We start from the raw sequence: 12,532 nt of genomic DNA on the forward strand, positions 1-12,532 counted from the left end.
TTTTTTAAAGTATAACGCGACTTCCTATACTTCAAGTTAAAGTTAATTTCATAACAACAAAAAAAGGTTTGAGCTGTCAAGTGCCCAATAAAAATTAGTACAACGGGAAAAAGGCAGAAAAACATTTGAGAAACAGTTTTTTTTTCATAGGAATCAGTACTATTGGTTTTCAAAGCCTAGCAGCATATGGTTCTATTACACTATCATCATCATCATCATGGCTTATCCCTCCTGGACTTGGCCTCCGCAACTGCCAACCTAAACAGATTTTGTCCTGTGCCATTTTTCCACATCCAATTACACTAGACCAGCTTCTAATCAGAAGTTAACTTATTTTCTTGCAACAAAATGACCAGTAAAATAATATCATTCCTCACTGTAGCTGTCCATTGACCATGATGCCCACACGGCTACACAAAGCATCTGCTTCCTCCATGTAATGCGTTGTGAGAATGGCACCTTTATTGGTGTCACGGAATGTTGCACAGATTGTGTCCCTGGAAAAACAATCACGAGACAATCACATTCTCTTCTTTGACAAAAAAAAAGCTATTTCCTGTTACAGAATTCATATTTCTAAAATGTAAAATTGCTTGCAGTATTTGGAAACTGTAAAAGTAAAGAACAGTCATTAAAATGACATTAATGTTATAAACATTAGCATCACATGCAACCCAGAAGAAAAAACGTGCATTTGTTCCATGACCCTAATGTTTTCAGCTTTAAAGAAGATGTTACTTTGAGTTGTACCAAAGCAAAATGGGAATTGTGATGTCCGACTAATTACATAATAAGCAATAATATAATAATAATAATAATAATAATAATAATAATAATAATAATAATAATAATAATAATAATAATAATAATAATAATAATAATAATAATATGATGATGATGATGATGATGATATGAATGATGATGATGATGATGATGATGATGATGATGATGATGATAGATAATAATAATAATGATAAATAATAATAATAATAATAATAATAATAATAATAATAATAATAATAATAATAATAATAATAATAATAATAAATAATAATATATAATAATAATAATAATAATAAATAATAATAATAATAATAATAATAATAATATAATAATATATAATAAAAAAGAAGAAGAAGAAGAAGAAGAAGAAGAAGAAGAAGAAGAAGAAGAAGAAGAAGAAGAAGAAGAAGAAGAAGAAGAAGAAGAAAACAATAAAAATAATTAACCAAACATCTCTAAGTGCTTTACAGATAATGAATTATATTACAAATGCAGGTAGTCAAGTTAAAACACGGAAACAAAAAACATAATTGCTAAAATAAAGATAAACAAACATTACAAGTACTGATAATACCAAAGAAGTCATTATTTTTTTGTGTGACATTTTCGGTTTATAATTTTCTGACAATGAATATTTTTTAAATCTCAAGTCCCACTTAAAAGCATATATAATTTGCACATATGTGATGTCGCGCGACGGTTCAGTCCGGAAGGTACATCTAGCTGAACTGAGAAAACGGCCATTATATTTGAAAAATGACTAAAATAGTCAAAATGCGTTTTTTCAATTTTTGACTTTTTAAGGTATTTTTCTATCATAAAATCGTACTTTTTTCATTAAAAACAGTCTTAAAGTATATAAATTTAATCTTTAAAGAGAGTATACCCTGTTTTCACCCATTGAAAGAGGGATCATTTTGACGTTCGTTGACGACTCTTTAAGCTCAGCAAAAGGACGCCAATCTGGTAACCTATAACTTTTTCTCAAAGGGAACTCCATTCCTGCCTTCGCAATGCTATTTTTAGCCCATTGACCCCATCTTGTGGTCAAATTATAACCCCGAAAGAGGGTAGTCAAATTCCAATTATGTAAACAGAAGTAGGCCATTGCATAGTTACCAACGGAAAACCCCTTGAATCCTTCTCTCTCATTGGTCCTCGGGATCACATGGTCATAAGTTATGCAAAATGGCGCTTACGCTGCACGATTGTTGTTAGAGTTGATGTTGCAAGAAATTCAAAATCTTGCTTCATTATAAACTGAATTTTATGAGATATTTCTTCAAATGAATAATTTAACTTGTTAGATTCGGCCGATAATTGTATTGAGCTCGTCAGAGGCGAGGAGATTGTGGTGTTGTGGGCGTGAGCGTGATCGTGCGCTTGCCTCGAATGATTCGCTGAACGAGTGTTGACTGGAGATGGGAGGATGGAATGTGGGGATGAATAAAATAAAGAGCGAGTGGATAGACAGATAGATATAGATGGTTACCAGGACGGGAGGACGAGATAAAATGAAAATATTGACTATGGAAGTAAAGGGATTGTTGGAACAGGGAAGAGGCAGATTGAGAGAGGACGAGCGGTAAAGGAGAAGGAGTGAGAGACCGGGGGGGGGGGGGGGGGGGGGGGGGGAGAGGAAGACTAACAGAAAAGAGTTAATGGACAGACCGATAGAAAGAGATAGCTATAGTGAATGGGACGAGACAAAATGAAGAGAGTGATTATGAAATGAAAAAGAGAATGATGGAACAGGAAGTAGAGAGAGAGAGAGAGAGAGAGAGAGAGAGAGAGAGAGAGAGAGAGAGAGAGAGAGAGAGAGAGAGAAGAGAAGCGAGGAAGAGGAGAGAGAGGGCGGGGGGCATGCAGGAGGATGTTGAAAATGAAAGAAAAAAAAAACCGAGTGGGTGAGGACTCTTTCCTTTCTGAGTGCAACCCCCCCCGCCCCCCGCCAGTAGAATCAAATTTGAACACATCGATTGAGTAAGAGAAATTATGGTTGAGTTGACACTATTTTCATTCCTTTGTTTCAAGTTTGAAGTGTTAGATTGTCTGACTTACTCACGGCCTTTCGGTTTTCAGTCAATCAACCGTAATGCCTCGACTACTTTCGCCAGTTAATTTGTGAAGACTTTCCAGAATTGCAGATCTTGTGAAAAAGTGCCGATATCACAGCTAACTTTAAATAAACATTGCACTGTTAAAATGGATAAAAGTATGAGTGTTATTTGTTGGGTTTATTTTTTCACTCGAAGGTCAATTCACAAAAATATTGTCATTACAAAAACGAGTGTTGTGTAAAAGCTGATGGACCAAATTAAATATAATTTTACACACATGCTATATAAAACGCATGCCAAATTTTATTACGATAGCTGAAATATAACATGCCGTTGCTATGGTGATTTGTGTACAATCTTTAAGTGCCAATTTCTCTGAATTTTGGATCTGAGATTAGCAGGAACCTCCCAATTTCAATCTTGTATAACTCAGCCAAAAAATATGATACATTAATGAAACGGGTATCAAATTAAAGAGAAAAGAATAGAATGATCTATTCAGAAATACCAAAAGGTCCAAATGTCCAAAATGTACCTTCCGGACCAAACAGTCGGGCGATGTCACATATGTGTAATTCTTTTTTACATAGATTGTTTCTTCCATTTGTAACAATTTGCCTTCTATGAATGTCTAAATGACAAAAGGCCGCATAAAAGGACTTCAATTCCTTTTTAAAATTTTTAAAATCAAAATCCAAGAGTTAAGCTATTTTTAATGGAGTTGCTTCCTTACCAAAAGAACCTCTTGGATTGTGGATCCATACCAGTGGAAGGCTCATCCATTAAAACCAAGTCTGGATTGCCTAGGATGCTCAGGATATAGCTTAGCTGGAAATGGGAATGAGAGATACAACACAATGTGGTATTATTTCAATAACTGTCGCTTTGAATAAAAAAAATACAATACATTTCACCGAGGTTTGCTTTAGCCCAATTCAATGGAAAAGGGATGGGGATTCTAATTACAAAAAATGACTTGATTATATAAAGAGAGAAATATTTTTCAGCTAGAGATACTTTACATATGGGAACATTAATCAGTTGTCCACTGGTCTTATACAGTGGTGCAAATAGAACAATATCAAATGAGGTCAAGTAAACTACAAATTAAAAAGGGGAGGTTTCTAGCTTAATACTCCCCCCCCCCCCTATCTAATTTTGACAGACTCATTTCTATAGAGCAACCTACCTACTGATATAAAGCTTCTGAGTAATACTGACTATCAGAAAAGTTCAATTTTTCTTTTTCTGTAGGGTATGCATATCGACAACAGTGTTAATGAGTTAGTTGATTTATTTGAAGATGAAGAAGTTGAACATGGGGTTTAGATTATGATAGGTAATAAATTATTATATCAGATTACCAGCCTGGAGAGGAAGGTGTTTTGAGGAATTATATTGAATATACACTCGAGCACGGAAATCTCAAACAGGTACAATTCCCCGTTTTAATCCCTCTATTTCGTTAGTATTGACAGCACGCAAATCTCGAACACTTTCTGGGGCCAACACGGAAATCTCGAAAAAACTGGACATTCCCTTGCAGTCCGCTGAAATTATTTTTTTTAGAATTGTTTGCGTTGAACGGAAATAAAAGATGCTATCACTCTCCATGTAGTGCATAGTGTCAGTGTCAGTTAATGTGTTGCACGTATATGTGTGTATGGCATATATTATGTGTGTATGTGTGTGTGTGCATGCTAAACTGAGGGGGAATTGCGAAGCATGTTTGACCAGCGTCTTACAGACACCACCCATCACTCCATCGTTACCTTACTTTATGGTACTTAATCTGAGGTGCCAGTATCATAGCAAAATGACTAGTATCGTTGGGATGGGAGACTTTTTTTTTAGTAAGTGACTGTTATTTATTAAAATGATACAAACAATTAGGGGTGGAGAAGGTGGGGTGAGAGTTGTGTCAGAGCAATGCCCTCCCTCTCTTTTTAGCCTGCTATGGGTAAGGGGGGAAGAGCTTGAGGGTGTTAAGTGAGGAGTGATAGTGATAATAGTGATTTTAGGTACCAGATTCATTGGTAATGACATCGCGTGCTGAGTGTGTAATCCACAATGCAATATGCTGGCTTTGTCTTTTTATCAAACACACGTAGTGGGAATTGTCATTCCATTTCTGTAATTGAACAAGACAAGACGCACTGAACGCAACGTCAGTGAAAACTCTCTTCATAATTTTGTACAATTTGGCAGAGAAAAGGAAATTGAATTGTCTCACTCTCGACTCTTGACAGAGTTCACAATAAGGGAGAGTTATCATTATGATATGACTTTTATCAAGACCACCCACATTTACCTCCCACATATTCTTCCTCATATCCTCTGTGAACATGGAAATCTCGAACAAATAGGCCCAGTTCCTACTTGTTTGAGATTTCCGTGCTCGAGTGTATAAAGGTATTGAGAGAATATTTGAAACATTGTCATTTTTATCTTTAAAAAGTTGATAACCTGGAATTATCAGAAGCTCAAAAAGAATAAATAATTTGAAAACAATATTAATGAATTATACTAAAATAACTGACAGACTCCAGATTTCCATTAATGAAAGAGAATATAATATACCTTTCGTTTGGTTCCACCAGACAACTTTTTTGCTCGTTTTGACTTGTGATCTTTTAATTTCATATTGGTCATGTAACTGTTAATGGAGAAAACATTAGATTGTCTTGAAAATTATAAATATTTCATTTGAATAGAAATTTATCCATTAAATAATTAAATTTTATATAAATAAAATATAAAATAACGTCGAATGTTAAGGGAACAAATCTGATGCACATTAAGAATTTAGAAAACTTGACATAAATGTAGCTACTTTTTAAATTTTGTATAAGAAATTCCACTCCTATATTTTAAAGTAAATTCTACTTACAAATCGACCAATTTTTCCGCTTCTTTTGGTGGTACACCTTTAACAGCTGCAAAGCAAATAATGTGTTCCCTCAAGGTAATCCCATCCCACAGAGCATCGTGTTGAGGACAATATCCAAGATAAGCCATATTCAACATACTGGAACGGATATCATGTCCTCCCACTATCACCTAGATTGAATAAATGTTTGTTTGTTTTGTTTTTAAGGGTTTTACTGAGCTCGCAACTCATTATTAACACTAGTAAAAATGAAAAAAATGGGAAAGTAAAAAGTTCTAGAATTACAATTAAAGTACCCAAGAAAAGGTAAGAAAAAGAGGAATTGGTTCAAATAGGAATCAGATGCAGATTCCCTGAGCACATTATCAAAGTACTTAGTCTGAGATCGCCTAAAAGTCTCTTCCAGACACGAGCTCAGGTCCGCACTAATAGGAATACACTCAAATGTTTACAAATCACATATAATATGTAAACAAAACATAATAAAGTACATAAATGATTTACAAGGAAATAAAAATCATCTCCCAAAACTAACTATACATTTGACCGCTTCCCTCCCAGTCAGGATATCCGGCCAGGGCCAGGACAAAACCAAATAATCTCATTCCAAGAGAAAGACAGAAAGCAAGTTGGAAAACAGATATAGGGGAAGAGAAGACACAGTAAGTACCTCCCTGCCCACTATCAGAGATATGGAACCCGACCCAGGATTAAAAGTTTAATATACATAATTGCAACAAAAAAACAAACTATTACAACCTATTGATAAACTTGCCAATCAAGAAAAGCTTATCGCGTAATCCTCTAAACAAATCATATAACAATAATGATATTGATAATAATAACAAAAATACTACAATACTGCTAATAATAATAATAACAGTGGTAGTAGTAATTCATCATGAAGAAGAAGATGATGATGATGATGATGATGATGATTGATGATGATGATGAAGATGATGATGATGATGATGATGATGATGATGATATGAATGAATAATAATAATAATAATAAATGATGAGAAATAAATAAATATAATAAATTTACAGAAAAAAAAATAATAATAATAATAAAATAATAATAAATAAAATAAATAATTAATAATAAAATAATAATAATAATAATAATAATAATAATAATAATAAAAATATACTTTATTCATCCAAATAAAATGGACATTTGTTTACAGACGTGGCATGCATAAAAATGAATAAATATAGAGTTGATAACTTATGGCAACATAGTATATATATATATATATATTATATATATATATATATATATATATATATATATATATATATATATATATATATATATTTATGAGTGTTGGTGGGTACTTGTAGGTACGAAAGTGCTCGATAATGGTGGTTAGAGCTAATATATAATGCAAATTTTCACTACATTTTTTGGCCCGAGACGACTCGTTCTGTGTTTGTTACACTTCTTCAGTCGGCGTAATCCATTGTAATCATTACATGTATTACGCGACTGAAGAAGTGTAAAAAAAAACAGAAACGATCGTCTGGCCAAAAAATGTAGTGAAAATTTATTATATATATATATATATATATATATATATATATATATATATATATATATATATATATATATATATATATATATATATATATATATAATATATATATATATATAAATATATATCAATTTTATAAAGTGAAATATGTTATCCTTGTAGCCTCTAACTTGAATTAGTATATGTATATTTTTAATAAATAGTATTTAAATCACAGTTGCACATTAAAATTTGAACACTATGTTGTAAAAAGGAATTGAGATAACGTGTTGTCTTCTTTGTTTTGATTGATAAAATATGACGGCTTCTCATGGAGAACTTAATACATTTGTAAAGGGGGTGATCGTCATCTTTCATACCTTTCTGTCGTTTACTAAGATGATGATGATGATGATATGATATGATAATGAAGATGACAACAGCAATGGTTATGAGGCACTATATCTATGAATCCTACTCACACTCCCGCAAGTGGGCTCTGCCTCTGCTATTATCATATTCAAAGCTGTCGTCTTGCCAGCACCATTGGGCCCTAGAAGACCCAAGACTTCCCCCTCATTGACCCCAAGACTAAGATTACGAACTGCCACTTTTGTCTTATTTTTACCAGGTTTCGAGCATATGCCCTTCTCAACTCTTTTCACATACGTTTTCCTGAGCTGTGTTGTGTAGGCTGCAGGCTCCTAGAATTTAAAAGAAAACTCAAATTAACTACAACTCTCAATGTTTAGAAAGAATCGATTCACATGCAACTGACAATAGAAGATCAATTCTGAATAAAAACATACCGACTTAATAGACACATAATGGAAAAAAAAAACAAACAAAAAAACTTGAGCATTTATATAGCGAAATATCCACTAAACATGCTCAAAGCACTTTACAAGGGATCCCCAGCCAACAGCAACACTTGACATGGAGGATCAGACAAGATGCTTGTTATGCGACTTACATTTTTTTCAGACAGGAAACAAAGCTATTAACTGCCAGGTACTCAATTAACACATGAGTACAGTCAGAGAATGTGAGTAAAGATCCTTTTCCAAGGTCTCAACTATGTGCTGCTCAGAGCAGGACTTGAACCCTGCACCTTCCGATCCTAGGTGAGTGTCCTCATACCACAAGATCACATAGCCGCACATATGGGATAAGAACTACTTTTTGTCAATTCCACTATCCACTTATAATTTCTAAAATAGTAAGACTGAAACTTCAATATAGTCGTAATATTTCTGAATTAAGACCAAGATAACACACTTGTTTATAATCCTTCATAAATTAATCAAACATAAACAATATATATACATTCTATACTAGCTGTGTAAGTGTGAGAGAGGTGGTTTTAAGAAAAAAACATGAATCGCTATCTTTAAACTCATCATGTGTATTTAGATCACATGACCATTTCCGCTAAATATTGTGGATTGTGGTTAGTCTTAATGATCACAACGGTAGGGGAAGGGTTGGGATTTACTATAAGCTTTGAAAAATAATTATTATTAGAGAGAGAGAGAGAGAGAGGGGGGGGGGGGTAGGGAGAGGAGAGGGGGGGGGGGAGGGAGAGAGAGGGGGGTAGGGGGAGAGAGGGGGAGGGGGGAGAGGGGGGGGGGGGAGGGAGGGAGAGAGAGAGAGGGGGGGGGGAGGGAGAGAGAGAAGGGGGGAAGAGTGTGAGAGATGGAGTGGGGAGAGAGAGAGAGAGAGAGAGAGAGAGAGAGAGAGAGAGAGAGAGAGAGAGAGAGAGAGAGAGAGAGAGAGAGAGAGAGAGAGAGAGAGAGAGAGAGAGAGAGAGAAAGAGAGTTATGGTCTTTAAAAATGAGTGTCGTTTATCAAAATAATTTCAATATACTATTAATATATTTTTTTTATCTATTTTATTTTTTAAATCTCTTTATTCAAGTTGTTGTTTTGTTTTTGGACCCCCCCTCCCCCACCACACCCTTGTTCATAAAGTGAAGATTAGGTAGTTGGGTGTGTTGGATCAGGCCGAGTATTTGAGTATTTTCACACACGCCTTTAAGACATTTATTTTAGAATATTTGATGACAGACTAGTGTCTCATCCAAGGAGGGATAAGTTAATGATATTATATCTTTATCATTAAATGAACAATAACACTTGCTTGCTATGACTGGAAAGGACATTAGTCTGCCATCAAATAATCCTAGCCTTTTAGTTCTGAATGACAACTGAAGATAATAAGAAAGTGAATTGTTTTTTTTTAAAAGCCTTTTCTATTTTATTAAATACGCTGGCAACTGATCAAAATAGGCATTAAACTGCCTGGCATTTAGCGGATCAGCACTGTATTATAATCTTTAAAAAAATAATTGTAATTTGTGTGAGAAAGACTATAACTATGCCTCTGTCCTAATTTAGAAAAAAAGGAAGGAAAATTTTATCTTGACTTTCAAAATTCATATTTCAAATTGGTTATATTCAAAGCAACAATATAAGCATGTGTTATATGTTAATATAAGTATGCTTGAATCCCCCAAAAATGAAGTCCAATAGTTGAGCACAAGCCAAATATTATTACTAGTAGCATTTATAAAAGCTTCACCCAACTTTAAATGTATCATTTCATCTATTTTTTTTCTCTTTTGAAGCATTATTATCATAAGCCTTATCAATTTCAACTCACAGAACTTATCTATATAAAATATTGTTGAGACTTCGTTCTGCCAAGTAAATATTAGATTTAATAGACCTAATTCAGTAAATACAAACAATGATTGCCACAATTATCAAATCTTACATCTGTAATTTCATTTGGAGACTTTTAATCTATTTTTTTTTTTTTTGCTAGGAAAAACGTCTCCGGGTGTAGTTTTTTTCACTAGGGAAAAAAAGAAATCAGGTGGGTGCCTTTAACTTTGCAAAAGTATTTTTCAATAAAAATAACATACTTTCAAAAGATGAAAGTTATTAAAGCCTTATAAATAATGAGAAAAGAAACCAAACAAAAATAATCAAATAAATAAAAAATAATCCCAAACAAATAAAACAACAAAAAAACATGTGACCTACTATTTCAAATCGGTATTGTGTCATTGTCAGACACTTGCCAAAAATCTAATTTAACGTTAACGTAATTAGAAATAATTTAAGACTTTTTATTCATTTCTCTTCAATAAAACACATAAACTTCGCCCAATATTTGTATATTTATGACTGTAAATTTAATTTTCAGTATGTTAGTCAACCTGACATAAAAACTATTTTGAGACGATGGGTCACATATTAACAAATGATTGCGTAGTCGATTGATCAAAGTAAAAGCTAATAACAAGCATTCTTCATTCAAAGGATAAAAATTATAATATATGACAAAGAATAACAAAAGAATGAATTAATAACATTTTAAGTAAAAAAGGAAATTTAAATTTACCAAAGACCCACATCAGAGGGAAATGGTGCTAAGGAGAAAGTTGAGAATCCATGATTATTAGTGAATAAAATTACTTGCTATTTGGCTTTCAATTCCATTCAGTATAATGACGACCTGCTTAATATCATCCATTGTGATTCTAATGTATATCACGTTCCTATTGTTCAATTAATACAGCACAAGACTTCCCAAGCAAAGTCTACATACTCAATGTTTAGATATTTTCAGACTCCTCTGTCAACCCAGCAGTGATTGACAGCAGTGACATTTATTGTACTGGGTTTGTTAGATATGGCAGAAAGTGCTTTGAGATAGACTTAAATCTTATCCAAAGGGTATCAAACAATTGCTATGTTCTCTTAAAACAGCATTAATGGTGGACAACTCATGCTTTATAGGCCTGACGACTCTGAAAGACTACTCATTATTCTGATGTATTTACATAACATTGAACCACCAAAAAAATATCTTTACATGTATATGGTAAAATATAGATTAGTTGTCATGAAATGGACATTTAGACCAATGAATGTTTGCTTTTAAGAGAGCGCTTTCAACATAAAAAGGTCAAAGTATATATTTCTTATTGTTTTCTGTAACAAAATAAGGGTTACACCTGTTGTCTTCACTTCAAATTTGGATTAGAAATAAACTATCAAAAAAAAAAAAAAAAAAAAAAAAAGCAAAGAAATAAGCAAAAAAAAAAACAACAAAAAAAAAAACAACAAACAAAAACAAAACAAAACAAAATAAAAGATAAAAAGAAAAGACACTACAAACAACCCCCCCCCCCCCCCCCCCCCACCCAAAAAAAAAAAACCCAAAAAAAACCCAGTGGACTCTATATGCCATATTTCCGTTAAATCTAAGAAAAGAGAAATTAAAGTCGGGAAAGTGTCATACTAAAATTAAGGCTAAAACCCAGGTAGAGTCGAAGATTAAGTTGCTGATAGTTTATGAGATATGAATGAATTGCAACAAATGATTGTTATAAGAAAAGTGAGAAATAAGTCTTGGAGATGAATTTTGAAACTTTTGAGTAATAACTCGTTAAAGATTTGGCTTAACATGAATTTAACTAATTGAAAAAAAAGTGAGCACTTATATAGAGCACAATATCCACTAAACGTGCTCAAAGTGCTTAATAAGGGGTCCCTATCCAACAGCAACAGTTAGGCATTATTACAAATCTTTTTCCAACAGATGCAACGCTGTTAATGGCCAGCTACTCATTTTACACCAGAGTGCGGTGAGAGAATGTGAGTAAAGAGCCTTTTCCAAGTATTCATCCATGTGCTGCTCAGAGTGGGACTCAAACCCAGATCCTTCCAATCCAAAAGCAAGTATCATACCACTGGACCACATAGCAGCACACTAATTGGTTTAATAATCAACTGTTTATTCAGTCTACAAAGAGATTCACTCGGGGACTTTTTTTTAGCAACTTGTTATCTAAAAGACCAACAAGCTTTGTTGGTGGAAACTTGATAACTCCTCGATATTTAAAACATGCTATCAAAAGCATGATTTGAGGAATACTGTCGATGTGTGGCATAAAAACAAAACCCCATAGAATCTTTATTAATTGACAGCAAGTGAGTCACTGAATGGAAAATATTTCAACGGAAGGGTTGAGAGAGCAGGTTGACATTTCACTTAAATTTTGTCAATTCTATCCCAATCACTGGATTGATCAAATGCTAATTTTATCACCACAACAATGACAGGCTATAAATAATAATAACGTGAACTCTGGAGTCATGTTTTAGGTGTGTTACAGTTAAGGATCTAATCAAATTGTATATTTCATGTGCTGAGGACAAATGAGAATGATGATTTGATACTAGAATCGAGGTAAATATTCTATAAATTT

General features: G+C 33.4%; 1 protein-coding gene across 6 annotated transcripts in view; it reads right to left on the minus strand.

Moving 5' to 3' along the window:
* Positions 1-12,532, minus strand: part of LOC144972792 (cholesterol transporter ABCA5-like) — a 79,078-nt gene that overhangs the window by 13,982 nt on the left and 52,564 nt on the right. For all 6 annotated transcript variants that reach the window (XM_078914434.1, XM_078914432.1, XM_078914435.1 and 3 more), the window contains 5 exons: positions 7,733-7,954; positions 5,734-5,903; positions 5,424-5,499; positions 3,577-3,671; positions 378-497 (listed from right to left, as the gene is read on the minus strand). In XM_078914434.1, coding sequence (XP_078770560.1) covers positions 378-497; positions 3,577-3,671; positions 5,424-5,499; positions 5,734-5,903; positions 7,733-7,954 — 683 coding nt within the window. The remainder of the gene's footprint in view (positions 1-377; positions 498-3,576; positions 3,672-5,423; positions 5,500-5,733; positions 5,904-7,732; positions 7,955-12,532) is intronic.

Source organism: Berghia stephanieae, chromosome 5 (assembly GCF_034508935.2).
Source record: "Berghia stephanieae isolate SIO BIC M18660-M18661 chromosome 5, UCSD_Bste_1.3, whole genome shotgun sequence".
Classification (NCBI taxonomy): domain Eukaryota; kingdom Metazoa; phylum Mollusca; class Gastropoda; order Nudibranchia; family Aeolidiidae; genus Berghia; species Berghia stephanieae.